Here is a 20,311-nt window from a genome sequence, read left to right as displayed (position 1 = left end):
TGCCTATAGGCCTACTTCACATATGCACACATGTAATGTTTTTTAGTTGTTTATATTTAACGTTAAAATTAGGCGTATATTTATTCAGAGAGGAAGGCTAAACGATGTGTAATAGTGTACTTGTAAATGTGAATATTTAGTCAATGTGTCTGTTTTATTAAGCAAAACATAGCTATCTTTTCAGATTAAGGTGACTAAATCCCTATTTTGTCTATATCATTCAGTGCTCTACTCTTGGTCTATATTTTCCATATCTCCTTATTATGTAAAAAGAAAAAATAGATAAATTAATAAACAGAACTAACTTAACTTACAAATAAATACATACAATAAATAATAAATGTTGGCTACTAATAAGTGATGACAGGCGTATTGTCACGTCAGAGACTGATTCATTTTAACACACGTTGACCCAATGGTTACCTTAGAAGAATCCCACCTTTCTACCGAACAAGCACTTATTGCGCTGCAGTTTCTTACTTTTATCATATTAACTCCTTTTCATCAAAAGTGTTTTTGAATCAAAATTGACGTATTTCATAGGAAAGTGATAAAATTGTAGACATGCTCCAACACCCCATATCCTGTTTCCGCCCGGCATCCTGCAGCCTTAAGACCCCACTCCTAAGACCGACGTTCTAGGACCCTCGTTTTTCTGTTATATAGTTTTTGCCAGACGCGAAGACGCCGGCGAAGACTAGTTAATTTTTTCGGGGCAAGGGAAGCAAATTACGTTGTAAAGGTCTAACGTTATATAAATGCATGTACATTAAGGTGGTTAGATGGTTACGTCTAGGAATTAGGTCCGAGATAGTTACATTTAGAGTCGGTTAAGTGTAGGTATTAGGTTAAAGATTTTACATTTTAAGTATAAGGTAAGAGATGGTTATGTTTAGGAATTAAGTTAGAGATTGTTGGTTTTTAGTTAGCTACGGTAATATTAGGTTAAGTTGAGCTACTGGGTTAGCAATTTGTTGTTTTTCATCACTTTCTCATATATGATTAAATCGTAGTCCAAGCAAAAATAAACTTGCATCCCTAGGAAATGTCACGAAGAACTCTGTGACTGCTGGCCTGGGACAGCGGGTCTGGGACAGCGGGTCTGGGATTGCGGGCCTGGGACTGCGTGCCTAACCCTAGGACAGCCTCTTCCACTGCAGGAACATACCCCTCTCCGAGTCTCGCTGCTGTCGGCGACTGAGATAAACAAAGAGCCGGTGACTGTGCAGGAAGATAAAAAGGTTCAACAGTTTCCGACAACATGGATACTGGTATGTACCGGTATCCCTCCTGTCGTTTCAAGCATTGTCATTCGGCAAAAGTTGGTCTAATCTGAATTTCAAGGCAATGAATGACAGCTGAGGTAGCTTCTGTGCATTAGCGCATTAGCGTTACCTTAGCCTTAGCATGCCAGCTAGCTGGAGAGACTTGCTGTCATGTTCCACCCTGACACTTAATGCAAGTGTAGGGATGGTAGAAAGCGGCTGTCCATTAATCAACTATTTGACCAGTATACCTAATTTATTTTCGAAACATTGTGTTTCTAGTGATTATTGCTAGTAATCCGTGCTGCTAGCCTTCTTTAGCTAGTGTAGGGAGGAGCTGCTAGCCTTCTGTGGTTAGTATAGAGGCCAAGGAAGTCCAAAAGTGACTGATAAGGCTTTCATTCAAAGGTGAGACTTTACCCTTATGTTTTCACTGGAAATCGAGGCAGTTTGCCATTATAGGCTAAACATATAGGATTCGCATTCATTAATCTTCAAATCATTATAAATTATGGGAAACAAAATAAGTCTTCTAATTGGGACCACCATTTGGTTAAAATGGTTGACTTGAACTTGTTAGAACAATAATATAAAAATGTTTTGTATGTATGCATGTTATGTATAAACATTAATGGATATCATACACAGGGTCCGAAATTAACCCCAGCCTAGTAAATCTTGGAAGGCTATACTCCCCGTAGCGGGTAAATGCTATACAAAAATAGGCATGTAATAAAATATCTGTCATGATGACTGAGGAAAAATGTCGGTGGTCCTTATACAGTGTAGACAAGTGCACCCTGTGGGTTTTTACGCGCGTCTAAACAGTGCCGCGAGACTAGAAGTGCTCAGCCACAGACCACCTTATGTCTAGGGATCGGGATCGAGACCCGGTTCACTGTTCAAAATTTCTCAAAACCCTAAAATTGACAAGGTTCGAGTCTAGCGAGTCCGAGCTTATCGAGTCTAGCGGGTCCTATGAGCTGACGTTTCATCCCGAGAGACGAGTCATGTAGTTTAAATCAAATCCGATTCAAGGGCAGAAACATAAATAAATTGGCTAAGTTATGGATTAAATTGAATTGCAGGCAAATCGCCGTTAAACTAATCAAAGAATAATTTAATTTGCTTCATTGGGCGCTTGATAGGATGGCTGACCGTGTACAGTTGTCAAAGGCTTGGCTACCTTTCCGTAAAGCCAAAGATAAAAAGAGCCGCATGCCGTTTATGCTAAATTAATTTATTGTAACGTCAATGCTTAACCTCAACTTTGTGGATCGTTTAAACCAAAAACGCATCACCATCAGCGACTTTCAGTCGGCTCAAACCCCAACTCCGTCTGCCATTGCGGGATAATACTCCTCTACCACTCATGGTGCGAGCACCCAAAACTCTTAGCAAGTCCAGTTTATTGACCACAGTAATCATTGATAATAATCCACCAAATATACAATCTTGTATATGTACTATATCAAAACCCGGCTGACGGAAAAACAGACACTGGCTTGTTTTCTGATGCACTAAATGTAATGTCTGGAAATCTGTTAATTTTCTCTGCTTCAATTGGTTCTAAACACGCCGACAGCAGAGTTTACAAATTATTTTCCATTAGAGAGAGATTTTTGAGTTGTGGTCAAGCCTTGCAAGATCGAAGAGACTACAAATAACAACTGTTGTTGGGGTGAGGCCTATAAGATGAGCTATATCAAGTCTGCCTGGACACAATCCATAGAATACCTCCATTGCCCTGGCTGCCATTACTGTAGGGCTGCTTGATTATGGAAAAATTCACAATCACGATCATTTTGGTTAATATTGAAATCACGATTATCGAAGTAGTTATTTTATTATCACGGCATATGATTTATTTTCCTTTATTACCATGAAAATAAAAATTCCCTAAGAAGATGCAATGTAGTACAATGACCTGCCATATGCAAGATATACTGATGTCTGTCTGAAAACTTGTAAAAATTCAAAGTACAGGCTAGATTATGACAATAGTCGTCAGTCAGTAACCCCCGTCCTCTGAGTAGAGGAAGTCTGCAATTTATCACCGTCACAAATCTGATATTAGACTGAACTGAATTATGTCCCTCCTAACAAGCTGTAGTCTAATTCTTGTCTTTTCCCCTTTTTTTTGTCTTGTTCTGCGGTAACTCTGGTCCCATCAAGGTTTAAGTCAAGATAAGGTCGCCGCCTTTGTCAAGAGACTGCGTGCCGAGCCACGCTATCTGCTAGCACAGAATGTTTCTACCTGCATCGACCCGCTAGAGGTGTGTCTGCACCGGCAGACAGTCCAGGACACTGTGCACATCTTTCAGCACACCATCCCCACAGAGGGGAAGCCTGTCACTAACCAGAAGAACTCTGGTAGGACATGCTTATATGCTCATAGCCAATCAGATTAAAACATGTTTGCAATCCAAGATATTCCCTGTGCTCCAAACTCAAAAAGGTATTTTTTGAGCCTGTTGCTGTGGATAAGATGGGAGCCCCCACCTTCTAAAGCCTGTTTACAGACTAACCAAAAATCTAGTAATTGGAGTCAAACACACTGTTCACTGTTAAGAACATACATTTAACACAATGCAATGGGAGGCTCTTCTTTATGGGAAAAATATGTGTAGTTCACCAACTGTAGAAACAACTATTTTCTAAGGGGTCGGTATCGTTATTATTATTTTCTTGTAGTTTGTTGTTCTTGATGTTCTTTTTATTGCATGGCACACCATCCCAGGCTGGAAAACACTTCTCATTTGTTCTTCTGTCAATTCCAGGGAGATGTTGGATCTTCTCGTGCCTTAACGTCATGAGACTTCCCTTCATGAAGAAGTTCAACATTGAGGAGTTTGAGTTCAGTCAGTCCTACCTCTTTTTCTGGGACAAGGTAAGGTCAGATGGTAACGCTTTGTTTCCTCAGAGTTTCCCATACATAGACCAATGTGTGGCGCGGCACTACAGAATGAACAACATTCTTGTTCGCACACGCACACAGAGACAAGCGTGCATACATGCCAATGGTGCGCGGGTACACTACCACTTATCGGATAAATCCGCGCATCACTGATACACTGCAAACACACTGACTGCGGATTCGCCCGCGCCTCCTCTCAACGCGCCTATAAAGGAAAACCCGAAGCAACGGGATATTTGCGATTAATGTGAAATGCGGTTATAGTTTCTATATATTACGGTGTTCGACCCCCAGCCCATTGTGCCGGCGATTTGAATTTGCTACCACCACACATTGCTACCTGGTCTGTGGGAAACACTGTACCTCCGTTTAAAGTCGCAGTTTGTAACATTTCCGCCAGCTTGTTGGTTCAAATTACCTGGAGATATTTGTAGTAGTCAATGCTGATTGATAGATTCTTCATTAACGTTATCAATAACATCACATCCTATAAATACATGTATTCTACAAAAATATGTATGCTGGCCAGCCCTTACCTCCTTGTTTGCCCGACAAGATCAAGCAAGCTGCAGCTAGCATTGTAGCAAACCATGCTTATGAAATGCCATATCAATGAAACCGCAAATAATAACCTAATTCCAAGTCGTTTTTGTCACATATTAACCTCATTACAAAAGTAAACTGAAATGTGTTGCCCCATCAGGATTAACATGGTTTAAAATAAATGCAAATGTGTATGATTCATCATTACTCATTAATCATTTTTTATCATGTTTAGAGTGTAGACTGCCTGTATACTTGTGTGTGTATGCATGCATGCCTGGGTTAAACTCAATGAATACTTAGCACAGAGAAGTACTACTGAAAGGCCATTCCCTGTCTCAAACCCACCGTTGTGTTCTGTTGCTCAGCGCTATCCACAACCTTCGTCACACATGCCCCCTTCTGGCGTTTGGCTTCATCTTTGTCTCTGTGACACTTCCTATTTTCAAGTTTTGTTTTGAGAGGTTCCTCAAATTGTGGTCTCTTGTATACATGATTGTCCTGACGAGTGCTTTAGGAACATGTTGCCCTGTGGTTACCAGTTCTCCATTCACATTCTCTTTCCCCCAGGTGGAACGCTGCTACTACTTCCTTCAGGCCTGTGTTGAGACCGCCCAAAGGAAAGAGCCCGTGGATGGCCGTCTGGTCCAGTTCCTGCTCTCCAATCCAACCAATGACGGAGGACAGTGGGACATGCTGGTTAACCTCATTGGTTAGTTCTCACCCCACGTTGTAGTTGCCGGGAAGAACAGGGCCCGTATTGTTTGAAGTCTGTATGTGTCAGGGAAAATTCTCGTAGACGTAGATGACACTCAATCACACTTTAGCTACCTCGACGAGCTTTGCATGTTTAGCACTATTTCTGATAAAGGTAATAAGTTGCTTGACCTAAAGTCTTGTCTTGTGCTGATGCGGTTACAGAGAAATATGGCGTCGTTCCAAAGAAGTGCTTTCCAGAGTCTCACACTTCTGAGGCCTCGCGTAGAATGAACGACATCCTCAACAACAAGGTCTGTCCACACACAAAATTAACTTAACCGCTCGACCGGAAGCTCGGGCAAGACCCCAAGGTCAGGGTTTCAGCCGAGCGTGGAACCATCTCTGACTGTGTTTTGCCCCGTTTCAGCTGAGGGAGTACTGTCTAAGACTGAGGAACATGGTGGCCAGCAACTCCACTGCGGCTGAGATATCTGCAGCTATGGACACCATGATAGAAGAGGTGAGATTCTTACAAAATCACATTATACATGCAAATGAATGGCTGAATAGGATAAGGAAAAATAAACAATCTACATATTATAAGAATTCCAAAAATTCAGTTTTAATATTGTCCTAAATTGTCTGTTTGGCCAGAAGATGGAGCTGCCTCACTTTAAATCACCTCTAGCTGTCCACCTCTTGACTGATATGTCTAGGTGCGTTAGAGTTCTGCATTTAAGCTTATATTTGATGAATGATTATTGACCGATTGTCTGATACGTTTTTTACTTGCACGCAAAGTAGAAATGCATGATATGCTACAATATAATGGCAGTACAAATATTTTTGAATGTCTCCTCAAGAGTCAAAGCAAAACAGTGCTTATAACACTGACAGTCTGAGTGTTTCTACCTTTTGTAAGGGTATGAGTGTAGTTCAGTAGATAAGTCAAAGAGTTCACACGTCTACTAAAAGTTTCACATTTTCAAGTGGTCACCCCATATAAGGCTATAATTATTTAAAATTGAAATTGGGTTCTGTTTTTTCCACATGCAAATACCTTGTGTCTCTGTTAGCTGTCTCTCTGTGTGTATCGGCCTGTTAGCTGGCTGTCGGTGTAACGGCATGTTAGCTGGCTGTCTGTGTGTATCGGCCTGCTGGCTGTTTGTGTGTTTCGGCCTGCTGGCTGTCTGTGTACCAGGCGAGAGATCTTGCCATTGCTGAGATGTTCATTTTTTCTCGAATGCCCAAGGGACGATGTTTCAAGTTGCTTTAGGTAAGATTTGAGGGTTGTAAAGAGAGAGGAGAGCACAAGAATATGAATATAAACAACCCAAAAATGCCACCCCTCTCCCTGCGCTTTTCCAACCACCACAGATTCCCTACCCATCTGTGGTGGTTCTATATCATAAAGTTGTATGTGAGCATGTGCTTGACATCCAAGGTGTCCAATGGTCTCAAACAGAGGCAGGTGCAGTCAAACAGAAGAGAGTCACAAATGATTATGGTATTTTAAAACAAATAATACAAAAATATATTTCTTAAATATTATCTTCAGCATCTTTTATGTTAATAGGACAATAGTGTGCTGTTCAACTGACACAAAGTAGAGAAAGGTGGTGACGTACATTCATTCATTCACACACTTACTGACACACTGGCGTGCTGTTGGTAAGGCGTGTGTCTATTATCCATGCTCAATCACACGGTCAACAAAATTGCATGCTCACCTACTGTGTGTTATGTTGTGGCTGGGGGCGGGGGGGCTTAGTTGTGTGGGGCTGTGCCTGCTTTCACTTGTATAGTAGGTGTGGATGAACATGAAGTGTATGCTTCCTGTGTGTTGTTTGTGCCCGTCAATCGATCACCTTTTGAACCCTCACATAAATGACTCTGCCTCAACAGCTTTGTTGGGTGCTGTTAGTCTGCATTGTGCTGCCGGCCACTGTTGTTTCTTTCTTTTAATACAATGCGGTTTCGTGTTCCCGCAACTCCAACACAGATGACTGGCTGTCACCACACACACACACACACACACACACACACACACACACACACACACACACACACACACACACACACACACACACACACACACACACACACACACACACACACACACACACACACACACACACACACACACACGCATAGACAGACATACTCACACTCAAACTCACACAAAGAACATGGTTCTTTAAGTGTGGTTTCGCAAGAGTAACGTGTGCTCCTGCTGTGCTCGGGGCAGCCCGGGGCGGTGTTTTCAAGGGCTGTTTGTCCACCTGGAAGTGATTTGTTTTTGGGAAAACCCGACTTGGGATGAGGCTTTTTCCCTGTCTGAGGGAGCCTTCGGGGTACTGCGAGGACGAGCATACAGGTGCGAGTTGTACTCCGATGAACAACACAACTTTATTCCAGCTGTTGTACATGTGTTGTAATGGGTTACATTTAAATGGTGTCCTCCTTACAGATTTGCAATTTTAGATCCCGTGTTTCATGTGGTAATGGCTGTAAAGTAGGGCCGCTGGGCCATCACCCTAGCTGGTAAACTAGTTTTGTCAGGCGTTTGACCTTTATGCTGTCGACTGCCTGTCAGGTGTTGGTTATTAGAAACTGGTTGTAACGTGCGAAACAGGAACATGGATGAAAGCTCCTCATGCAGGTACTATTTTAGTCCTCTCCCATCTGAGGCAAGCCTCTGTTAATTAAACCAATGTATTTTGAACCTTTGTTCCTCCTTTCCTCCATCCGTGCACACACACAAACACACACAGCGATGTTGTGTTTGCGCATGTGTGATGCTAAAGGCGTTTACCCTCAACAATTCACAAATGTGTTTTGGTTCACGTGTGCAGATCAAAGATGTGGTGTCAGTCCCACTTTGGGGCACGTGGAGGTGATGCTGTCCATCCTCTGTGTGCAGCGGCCATGACTTGAGCGCTGGTCTTTGTCTCAGCAGCCCCCCCCACCACGATGACAGGCCACAAGGATCATCGCCTGTGGTTCCACTTGCTATACACAAGAATCACAAGATTTCAAACGGAACCCTTTATATATTTGCCATCTAGGCTGTGCTGCTTCCTGTGCTCCTGGAATAAAAAAAAAACAGTATCCAGACATAATCGTTAAGCAATGGCGGGTTGTCTTTGTTGAGCCTTGAGCGTGGACAGGATCTTCATGCGAGCATCCTCGTTTTGGAGTTGTATGCTGTACCCCTGAGGTGTTCAGCTCAAGCAGACGCACACACTACTTGTGTGCTCTTCCAACTGCACCACGTGTACATGTTAGACGACAGACATTCAATACACACCTGAACAAACAGGTGATGCAGGTCAAACGCTACCGGTTGCCTGTACACTGCACAGAAACAGTGTGTACGCACAAGTTATACTAAATACACGTCAATATAACACCTGTTTGGTGGTGACTTTAGAGATGTCTTTTTGTTGAAAAAACGGGACCCATAATCCAGTCGGATGGATGCTCTGAGAGATTGTCACATGGTTAATTACTTTAAATTAGCTGCATGATCGCTATGTGAGAATCTCATACCCACTGCAGATTTAATTAACATGAAGTCGCTTGACGTCATCTTGGGTTTCCTAGAGATGCTGATAGCAATTGGAAGCAGAGAGATCTACCAACATAAAGACACACTGGATATTTCTGTTATATTCACCTACAGTAAACACACCGCAAAGGGTGCAATTGTGTTAATGAACTTAATTACCGGGAATGTAAAGTCATACCAATATATTTACTTGTATCGCTTCATGGATCCTTTAGGGGCTGTTTTCATGATTCAAAATGTAAGTGTTAGCAGGCTTTGTCGAAACATGGTAATTGCTCCCAGGGTTGTGCTTAAATGCATTCAATCCATATATCCTATGGCCACTACGACCCACACCTGGCTCTGGTACATGGAGTGTTTGTATATGGTTTCCCGAGCGTGGGAAAGCACGGCTACGATCCGTCTGCATTGAGTTAAATTCACAGGAATGAAGTTCTTGAAAAGTGTGTGTGTGTGTGTGTGTGTGTGTGTGTGTGTGTGTGTGTGTGTGTGTGTGTGTGTCCCTCTGCTTCATATATTGTAGCGCAGGGATGTAATATCCCTCTGACCAGCTGTCTCTTCTACTCTCCCTTATCCTTCCTGTTTTTGGCAATAACAGCTGACCCCAGCGATGATCTCCGATAAGGACCCGTAATGTAGACCTTTTGCTGGTAGCTCATTGGCTGGCCAGAGAGCTGCCTGCCTCAGATCAGAACCAACCATCAGACCCACCCTTAATCTCTGTCTGGTAGTATACTCCTTTTCATCTTTTAGCTGTGTAAAATATTAAAATAAGCATGGCTTTAACACAAGGAAGATAAATCAGCCACATTATCATATTCGCGGCGGGCGTATGGCATGGCACCCTACGTCTGCCCAGTGGCACTGTAGCAACCGTCATATTTTGAAAGCAACTATACTAGATAGATTTAAGATGTACCTTGGATCATTAGTGTTTGGGAGGGTTTTTTGAATTCCCTGGTGGCCCCGGAACTACAACAAGGAATTAACTTCCACTTCCTGTTTTGGAGCACCTTTTTAATAAAAAAAAATACTTTTCTAGTATTTTAACATACATTTGACGTGCATAAACATGCACACAAACACATGATGGACAAAAAATTGTGAAATGTCGTATTTATTATAAGTGCTCTCAGGTATGTGGTACGTTCGCTCTCTCCCTCTCTGTGTCACTCGCACACCATGTTTTCCTTTCTTCTCGTCCGTCTCAGTGTTTTAGCCGGTCGGCACCGATGCAGGTGTTTCAATATTGACCCCGTGCGCGGTGACGTCAGCGGGCCTGGGGCCCTTTGTTTCCTGACCGGTCGGGCCCTCGGCCGGCCCAGACTGACATTTTGTTTATTTGACCTGATGAGCGGAACGGTAGCGGAGGAGAGGGAGAGAAGCACATAGATTGCATAGAGCAGATATAAATTAGGAGGACACGTGAGTATAAGGGCTTAGAAGGCCTTCTAGGTAAATAGACGAGCATGCCAGTTGCGATTCGGTCTCGCCTACATAGCAGTCTAAACACGGCAGGTTTGCAGTGTGTGTTTTGAAGAGGCAACTGCTGTTAAGGTTGCCATTGTAAATTGGCCTGAATGCCTCCATGGCTGAGTGCCTATGAATGTGATGAAGGGTTCGGAAGGGGTGACTTCTTGTGTGTCTCAGCTAGCCACAAATGTATGTATGGACACACAGGCCGTTGTGCTCAGCGTACCTATGTGAGCGCGTGTGTGTCTACATTAGTATGTGTGGTCACGCACCGAGATATTCAGATGTATGAACGGATCGAGTTTCCCCAACCTGAAAGGAAAGGTTCTATAAGGAGGTTCAAGATGCTTGACTCGGGGGACAAACATGTATACTTTGTCATTCTTGGTCATGTCATCAACACGTGTCATTTTCCTTAGATTTAATGCGAACAAATAAAGGGTCGCCAAATAGAGGGGACCCTGTTTTGCTTTTCTGGTTCTTGTTTTTGCTGAGGTTTGGCAAAAGGCGCAACGATATAACAACGGGGGTCAGAGAGGGATGGGAAATTCCTCGGATAGCTTCATCATGGTAGAGGTGGGCTGGAGACGGAGGCAGGCCCCCGTTTAAACAAGCTGAATATGTTCCAACAAAAACGGATAGACCTGCACAGCAGGCGACGGGAAGAAACAGAGTATCCCCGATTCTGGATTCGGAAATGAATAGATTTAGGTAGGAACATGTGCAGTCTGATGGAAAGTTGGAAGAGTGTTAAAGACCTGTAGCTGAGCGACGGGAGGTAGCAGGAACAAACACATCGTTTTAGGTGTTTTGGCATAAAAAAGGCTGCTGGAAAATTGGCTTTCTAGTGCAAAATGTGGCTTTAAAGTACTCTCCATCACAATAGCTCAGAACTAGAGCTTCTGTCCATGACGGGTTATGCCTCTGTATAGTCTTCTTCCACATCAAAGCAAGAAATCATTGCTTTTGCTTTTAAATCTGCAGTAAGCATTCACATACCACTCCTATGAATGGATCCTAATCGTTTTATGTCATTTTATTATATATTTATATATGAAGTGGCATGCATTTTTATGTTTCATTTATGCGTGTGTGTGTGTCTCTCCAGGTGTTCCGGGTGGTCAGTGTGTGTCTGGGAAGCCCTCCTGAGACCATCAGCTGGGAGTACAGGGACAAGGACAAAGCCTTCCACCGCCTGGGACCCCTGACCCCGCAGCAGTTCTACAAGGAGCACGTCAAGCCCCTGTACAACATGCAGGACAAGGTACAGGCACAGGGGAGACGTCAGCCCCCGAGCAGGTCCTCCTTTGACCCCGCCGCCACAAACACACAGCCTTTATGGAGGGTGCACTGCCAGCGTCTCCGTGCCCTGGTACCGTCTTGTCGGTCGTACATATATGCATAAGTATGGGAATCTAATCAGTGCAATCTCAGTGGGAATTTCCTGATGATCAGCCGGGGTCCAAGATTAACACCATTTGGCAGGAAAATGTATTCTTGGTGACATATTATAACTAATGCTTGTCCTATAGATTCTTCCACTTAAAAGGCAAAATATAAATTTAAGTAGAGATGGGGGATTAAGGGCCGGATCTTTCCGTCTTTCTTTCTTTGTAATGCCCTTGAGCCAACAAACCATCCAAACCGATGCGCCCTTAATCATCTCCATAGTTGACCCTGTGTCATGTCTCCCATGCCTGACCCAGCTCTCTCGCGCACTCTCTCTCCTGGCCGTAGATCTGCCTTGTGAACGACCCCCGGCCCCAGAACCCCTATGGGAAGCTGTACAGCGTGGAGTTCCTGGGCAACATGGTGGGAGGCCGCAGCACCCAGTACAACAACCAGCCCATCGAGCTGCTGAAGAAGGCCGCTGCTGACTCCATCAAGGAGGCGGAGGTGGGGGGCGTCCGGGCCTTCACACATGCACCGAGGCTCCCAAGCTTTGACTCTTGTTCTTAACATCTGTGGACATTTGCTGTGTAATCGAAAAAGATCACCTTTTGATGAGTTACAGTCAATACTTAATTCTTCTGGCTATGTTTGATGGCTTTTGTCTATTTTAGATCATTATTAAGTGAATAATTTTTATACTATTTCATGCTTGTCACACAAACGCAGCTAATTTAAGACATCGCTGTGAAAAATTGGAAATGGCTGTTGGCCGGTATTCACGATGCTTTCCCCGAACAATCTGTTATAGTAGCAGTGCTAATTTTAGATTTCTTCTCTCACCCTCCCAGGCTGTGTGGTTCGGCTGCGATGTAGGAAAACATTTCCACAGCAAGCTTGGCATCAACGACATGAACGTGTGAGTGTTTGTGTGTGTTGCTTCTGCCAGTTGTATAGACGGCTACCAAAAAATTTCCCATCACCAATCCAGTGGTAAACTGTTTGATATGTCTGCTGACTGGACATGAGTCAAACTGCATGAGCAAATAATTCGTAGTGTTTGTTTAAGCATGTCTCAAGTACCAAAAGGGCGGGGGGACATTGCACATTATACATTTGCCCTTTTTTTCATTTATTTTGTTATTTTTTGCAAACTCTCTGCCATGCGTTATGTTGTCTTATGTGGCAACCATCTGGTCCTCCAAACAGGGCAACACAAGCAGGGTAAAACAAACTCCTTGGATTTATTTGTAATAGTGCCTGACCCAGCTCTGAACCCTAACTTGGCCCAACCATTGAGAGAACAAATACAAACCTCCCCTATCTCCCTCTAAGACCCTCGCCTCTGGTCAACCGGGTATGGACTTCTTCTAAGCCCTAAGAATGTTACACAAACCAGTGCTTCAACAATATCTACACAGATGGGCATCAGGAGGCTACACATGTCGTTGAACTCTTACTACATGACTTCACTCTACCTGTTACATTTCAGTAGAGAGATAGCTATATAGGGTACCAATAGGTGGTGAAGGAGCGAGTTTTCGATACAGTAGAGAAGGGCAATAGTCTCGGCAGCGATATTTTACATTACATTGACATTTAGGGAATTTTGCAGACGCTTTTATCCAAAGCGACTTACAAAAGGTAAATTTGTCAGAAGAGAGTAACAATATAAATCGCTGTCGGTAAAGCAAAGATATTCATTGGAACAAGTGCAAGCTTTTACAATTGCTAGGTTAACCCATTCCCCGTATACAACAAGATAGCTAGGCTAAGACGCTACACAATTGTAAGTACTATTTTTAAGTGCCCGAACGTGCCAGGCTATTTTTGACATGTGATTGGGCCTTAAACCTGGTTAAAGCGTTGGAACAGTACATTTTCAAGAGTGGGTCTCTGGAGCCACCAACATGCTGTGGCCCGAGCAGGCCTCACAAATACGGGAGTACCTGCCCCTTTTCAGGCCGCCCGCTGGTTCTCCTGAACCAGAGGGTTCCTGACTGTTGACCCAGAGCTTGTTAGCAGCCCTGCTCGTGCTGTGCCGATACGGTGTAGCGCGCTGGCTCCACTCCCTTCGGAGTGGACATCCACGATACCGCTCATGGTGTCCGCGGCTGTCGGTGGAAACACGCATGCAGGATGTTTTTAGTCCTGCCCTTTAAAATAGCTGTTGGGGATTCTGGGTAGGTCGTTTTCATTCACTCTGTGTATGAAGCTCAATAGTTCATGTGATATTTAAAGTGTGTCTGTTTGTGTGTCTGTGCACGTGTAGTTTTAACCACGAGCTGGTGTTTGGGGTCTCGGTAAAAAACCTTTCCAAGACGGAGCGGCTGATGTACGGCGATTCCCTCATGACCCACGCCATGATCCTGACCGCCGTCACAGACAAGGTATGAAGACAAACACACACACACACCTTGCCTCATGCGCTTGTACAGGCGTGCCTAGTTACTGTAAACTCAGGTAAACATAGTTTTCACACACACATATTTCTGTCACATCTGTCTTTGCATCAAAGGTCTCAGCACGTGTTTACGCAGCTTTAATCGGCTGCAGTTTCTCACATCACCGTCAATTCCCCTGCTGTCACCACTCGCACTACTTTATCTCATTCCTGAACCTCTCTGTCTCTGTCAATGTGCCTGTCTATCTCTATCCTTCTGGCTCTGACTTTCTTTCTCTCTTTCTGTTTGTCTCTCTCTGTGCCTCCGTCTCTCTCTCTTTATGTCTGACTCTGTCTCTCTCTTTCTGACTCTGTCTCTCTCTTTCTGACTCTCGCTCTCTTTCTGACTCTCTCTTTCTGTCTATCTCTGACTCTCTCTTTCTGTCCCTGACTCTTTCTGTCCCTGACTCTCTTTCTTTGTCTCTCTTTCTGTCTCTGTCTCTTTCTTTCTGTCTCTGACTCTCTCTCTTTCTGTCGCTGACTCTTTCTTTCTGTCTCTCTCTTTCTTTCTCTGTCTCTCTCTTTCTGTCTCTGACTCTCTCTTTCTGTCTCTGTCTCTCTCTTTCTGTCTCTGACTCTCTCTTTCTGTCTCTGACTCTCTCTTTCTGTCTCTGACTCTCTTTGACTCTGTCTCTCTCTTTCTGTCTCTGACTCTCTCTTTGACCCTGTCTCTCAGGAGGAAGGAGGAAAGGAGGGCTTCGAGAAGTGGAGAGTGGAGAACTCCTGGGGAGATGACCGTGGGAACAAAGGTGAGCGCACACACACTTCTGTTCAGGTTGGGGTCTACCGTTAAACAGGCCTGTGTCTGGTTCCCTCCCCTCAGCATTGCCCCAGTGTCCTGGAACTGAACCCACCTGTCCTCAGGAGAGGATTATTTGGACGCTGTCTCATGAACTTATTATTGGCTTTATCCAGATAAAACTCACCCACACAAGGGATTATTAATTCCCGGATTTACCGATTACTTGTACCCCATCTTCTCATTTGTTATGTTGAAGAGTTCCATGGAAAGTATTCTAATATTTATTGTGATATAACACAAAATATACATCCTTGAAACTTAATCCCATTTGCGCTGCTGTGTTAGGGTTAATATTTCCCTCAATACAACTTCTAGCGTTCCACAAACAATGGAACTGGCGGACCCATCTGTTTCTCCCAATTTTACAATAACTGTTACAACTGATAAACAACCTAAAATATGCGTCAAATAAAATGTAATCTAATGGGGTGTGTGGGGCCGGTTAAGTGTACTGATGGCCTTATTAATACCTCTACTTTTCTTGCAAAATCAATTTTTTTCTTACCAATCAAATCCAGCTGATCCAACATCTGTGAACGGCATGTTAAATCCTACAATGAAAGCTGCTTCCATTGCGGAATAGATGGCACTGGTGCTGATTGCAAGCACATATGCGGGTGTCTGTCTTGGGTTACAGTAAACTTCTCGGATTACTTTATAGTCTGACATGCTACACATATACAAGGGATTAATATGAACTGCACTAAATTGTTCTACGCATTACAGTGCAATTTTGTGGGCAAAAAATAGCAGACACGCATAAACAAGCATTTGCATGTGAACGCCTACACCCAGGCACCGCCCTGGGCCTATGTTTGTTGAAGCCTGCATTGTCCAGGGACACCATGAACTCGGTGTTAAGGATGAGCAAATATTTTCGAGCGACCCTCTAACCGGATTTGGAGTGCTCTAATTGGGTCATCTTTAGTCCCATGTTCCTCTGGCCCTCGTTAAAAACCTCTGGGAAGTGGCTGCTGACCTCTGCCTCACCTCTACTACAGCCTGGTTAAAGGACGCATGGTTCAGAGAGGCTGAGCAGCTCTGATATTCCTCCAGTCTCACACGTTCCTCTAGGGAGTCTTGATTCTGAGTTTTAAAAAACTCCCAATCTCAAACCCAATCTCAAAAGTATATTGTTTCCATGTCTGTTTCAATACCAATTTGATGAATCCTGAAACAGTGCCTCTTGAAGGACTTATCACCCCTCACAAGGCTCACACAAACTCGCTGAGCACGCAGTAGGCAATGTTTACCTTGCCATGTAGTTAATTTGTTGGCTTGTGGACGGTTTAGTGCTGTGGACTATTTGGTGATTATGTATTGCACAAAATACTTTTGGCAGTCTTGGCTTCCACATCCAGTCCGTCACTCTGTAGCATTCTTTGTGGAAGCTATCCAAGTTTGTCGAAGCTATGGAATGCTCCTTTTGTCTTTCCCTCTCATCCGGTTTAAGATAAAAAACAAAAATGATGGATCGAAGGAGAAGTCGTTGGCCCTTCTCATATCAATTATATTTGCGCGACAGCAATATATTCATCATCTCAGCACCATTAACTAAGCATCCCTGGAATGTCTGTGTTGTGCTTGGGTTGTGATCTCATTAAACACAGTGAGTGGTTTGAGTTTGTTCAGTTAGGCTTGATCAGATGATTAAAGTCACGTTGGAAAGGGCTGCAGCAGCGTTAACTCATCACCACTGTTTTGCTGTGCGCTCACACATTTACACGGATCTTCTGATTACAGGAATTATTTATACCCACAGTGGATTTTTGTGAACCAAAGAACACTGGTTCCCTTTGTCTGTGATTCTGCAGTTCTTTAATTCTTAAAGTGAATGATATTGATGATGATGATGATCTTGGAAATTCTACTTGCAGTAAGAACTCATTGGACGCGAGGTTGCATAAAAAAAAAATACAGATAAGAAAAATACATATTAATAATGTAAATTTAATAATTCATCCAATGCTGTATGATATATCAAAGTTTTCATACGTGCATACAAAACTTCAACACATACCTCTTCTCCTCTTTGCTCTCCTTCCTTCTCCCTCAATACACCTCCATTTCTCAGAGCTTGACAATCAGCTTGGCATTCCACAGCAGAGCACGCAAAGACCCGTTTGGTCCAACCGTGTTTGGCAACGAAAAAACACGCTCACGTACATATTCACTCACTCACTCGCACTATTGGGTTTGAAGGAAATGTGTTTCACACGTGTCTCATTCCATAAACACGATGATAGACAAGGGGGGGTTGGGGCCTCAAAGCCATCTGTGGCCAAATTAATAACGTTTCTTAAAACCAAAGTTTGGAGAACCCTTTGGGCTGTGTTCTGTTTGACAGTTCGAGGCCCTCCAGGGAGGGGCCCTGAGAGTCCCTTAGAGGGGGAAGAAAATGAAAGTAAATACCAGGTTTGGATGGACGGATAAAGGTGAACATGACCCAGGTCTATAGAAAGAAGTAGTCTGGAGACGGGAGTCCTACCGCGGGCCAGATGGCGAGCCAATAACAGCTCTCAGCTCAACTGTCTCCCAGTCCATCGTCCAAGCCCAAACTTTTATTCTTTTTTAGATCAATATTATGCCGCAGACACTGAAAGGCTTTAGTTCCACTCTAACAGCAGGATTTACAGGCCTGACGTGACCTCTTCAACACGTGTCACGGGCTGCTTTGTAATCCTTCTCCCTGAGCTTTCTGACATGTTGAAAGGTATTTTATTGACACACTTTATTGCTCTGGTGTTGTAGTACTGTAAAATACAGGTGTTAGCAATAAGTATTTAATCATGTCATAAATGCTGAGTTTTAATTTAGTTCTTAACAGATCTTTCACAAGAGCTGGGTCATTGGAGTAATCATACTTTAATAGCGTAAAAGGATTTGGTGCATCATTTAATTATTTTCACATTACATGCATTTCCAAACAAAATGGCTGCTTTGTATCGCCTCCCGTTTATGGCCCGGGGAAAGACGGTCAATCTAGCTTGAATAACAAATAATGAGCTGTTTTTTTATGCCCACATAGACACCCTTTTCCGTGCCACCCAACATGCAGGTTCCAGGAAGCACACGCATGCATGCATGCACACACAGAGAAAAGCAAGGTTTTGTAGGAATTGTCTTTTGGAAGCACACACACTCTGATAGGTCTTTCTTGTAAGGTTTGAGCGGTGGTGGTTGTGGTCGCCTGGATGTCGTTGATTGAGGTCAACTCGTCAGCCGGATAGATGCTCGCCCTTTCCCGGGGCCCCGGTGCCTCAAACTAAGGAGAGAAGAAGGGATTTTTTGATAGGAAAACAGAGAGTGCTACAAGAGCTACAAAGAAGGGCCCAATGGGGAGAGGTCCTCTTTCAGCAGACTTCCTGGATGCTAACAAATAATAAACAGGATGATCCGTCTTATTTCAATATTTCTCTTCCTCTTACCGCGTTGATAGAGCCCGGCTCTGACCTTCAACTCTTCTCTGATTAAACCTGGATGTACACTCGGAACGCGCACTCATCAAGATCCAATAGCTGTCGGATGTTGAAGTAAGGGTGGACCGCGAGAGCAAAGACATGCATTGGGTGGAGTGAATGTCAAGGAAATGTCAGGGCCGTTGGTCCACTCCCATCCCTCCTCTCTGCCTATGTGGAAAAATGAGTGTCAGAGACCCATGGGCTGATACAGTCATGCTAAACTAGTATACTGCCGGGATAACAGCCCGGGAGTATTCTGCAAAGGGATTGCTTGAGAAAGCTTGCTTCGCTGTGCAACACTCCTTGAAGTGCACTGTAAAGCGTCCCTTCAAATACTTAGCACATGAGACAGGAAATGAGTCCTTGTGCTTTATAGTTACGCGTTGAACGGAACTTCTGAGGCCGAATCAAACATACGGGGAGAAATGTCATCATCTATTTGTGTTGGGAGTCCTGCACTAAGTTTATTTACCATGTGTGATTTTCTGCCAAGCACTTAATCAGAGAGGACTTTTCCTACGCCTGCATCCTGCGTGAACCCGCTCGGTCCTGCAGTCGCCGCCGCTCCATTACACACAGAGATAGGATTTGTTCTAGCTCTCCACAGGCAGACCTCTGGGATGCGCACCAAGCAGGGATATTAAAGTGAGCCTAACTGTATTTGAAAGGGGGAACTGATTTCATGATCTTGGCTCAGGAAATGTAACTGGACTCATCCGGAGTTACATTCATCACCTGTTTACATTATGTTGTTAATATTCAGTTAATAAGATCATTGTTTAGCCTCACTCTCTCTCACTCTCAGTGTGTCTCTCTCTGTCTCTCTCTGTCACTCTCGTTCGCTCGCTCGCACTTTCTCTCTCCCTCTCACTCTCTCTCTTTCTGTGTCCGTCTCTCTCTCTGTCTTTGTTTCTCTCTCATTGCTGAAAGTGGAGAATCGCCAGAGATTAAGATGGTATCCTGAGATTAAATCGTGCGAGCTTCTCAAAGCACTATGCCAAAAGAGGCCTGTTTTGGTTGCGTGACTCTCCTCAATTCAGGTCACCAAGTGCTCAGACTGCCACGTCCACCTGAGCAGTAACGGGATTGGCCATCTGACACTCCGACGGGCCCCCCTTCACTCTGGTGACGATGCCGACGACGCCGTCTCTGCCCAGCCGTAATGTATTCCATTGTCTCTCTCTCTCTCGCTCTCTCCAGGTTATCTGATCATGACCGACGAGTGGTTCTCTGAGTACGTGTACGAGGTGGTGGTGGACAAGAAGTTCGTCACCGCCGAGGTCGTCAACGTTATGGATCAGACAGCCGTCATTCTTCCCGCCTGGGACCCCATGGGAGCCTTAGCATAACCGTGGAATCTCAGGACTCAGTCTCAACCCCCCCCCCCCCCCCCCCCCCCGGTCTGATTGACTGGTTTTAATACCTTAATGTTAGACCCAACCCCCCACCCCCCTCACCCGACTCAACTGCCTGCCTTTCACCAAATGACCGGTTCTTTTAGATCAAATAAAGTTCTGCTCTTTTTTACTTTACTTCCTTGTTGTCGTTCTTTGTCATTGGTTGGAAAATGCAAGCGCGCACACACACTCGCTCGCGCTCTGTGTTTGTGTGTGTTATGCTTAATCATAAAGAATTATCTAAAGTGGTTTATGAGGGGGTTTATAATGGGGTGTGGATGAACTGTCCAGGCCAGTTTAGTGTTTTAAGAGGAAGACTGTTAAGTGTTTTGAACACTGATTCCAAAAGGT

At 44.1% G+C, this 20,311-nt stretch overlaps 1 protein-coding gene across 1 annotated transcript; it reads left to right on the top strand.

Moving 5' to 3' along the window:
- The first annotated feature begins 1,125 nt into the window (after positions 1-1,125).
- blmh (bleomycin hydrolase) lies at positions 1,126-20,095 on the top strand. Its single transcript, XM_079732806.1, has 12 exons — positions 1,126-1,271; positions 3,441-3,638; positions 4,046-4,155; positions 5,296-5,437; positions 5,647-5,735; positions 5,852-5,944; positions 11,577-11,732; positions 12,206-12,364; positions 12,709-12,776; positions 14,130-14,247; positions 14,977-15,049; positions 19,764-20,095. The coding sequence occupies exons 1-12, from the start codon at positions 1,262-1,264 to the stop codon at positions 19,910-19,912; spliced, it is 1,365 nt and encodes a 454-aa protein (XP_079588932.1). The 5' UTR covers positions 1,126-1,261; the 3' UTR covers positions 19,913-20,095.
- The last annotated feature ends 216 nt before the right edge of the window (positions 20,096-20,311 follow it).

The sequence above is a fragment of the Pollachius pollachius genome (genome assembly GCF_949987615.1).
Source record: "Pollachius pollachius genome assembly, chromosome: 3".
NCBI lineage: Eukaryota > Metazoa > Chordata > Actinopteri > Gadiformes > Gadidae > Pollachius > Pollachius pollachius.
The sequence above is the reverse complement of the archived record's forward strand: the minus strand, read 5'-3'. Positions and strand labels throughout refer to the sequence as shown.

Coding starts and splice junctions, on each gene's coding strand:
- blmh (XM_079732806.1), top strand. Junction 5,736..5,851: donor ACGACATCCTCAACAACAAG/GTCTGTCCACAC, acceptor GCCCCGTTTCAG/CTGAGGGAGTACTGTCTAAG. Junction 12,777..14,129: donor GGCATCAACGACATGAACGT/GTGAGTGTTTGT, acceptor GTGCACGTGTAG/TTTTAACCACGAGCTGGTGT.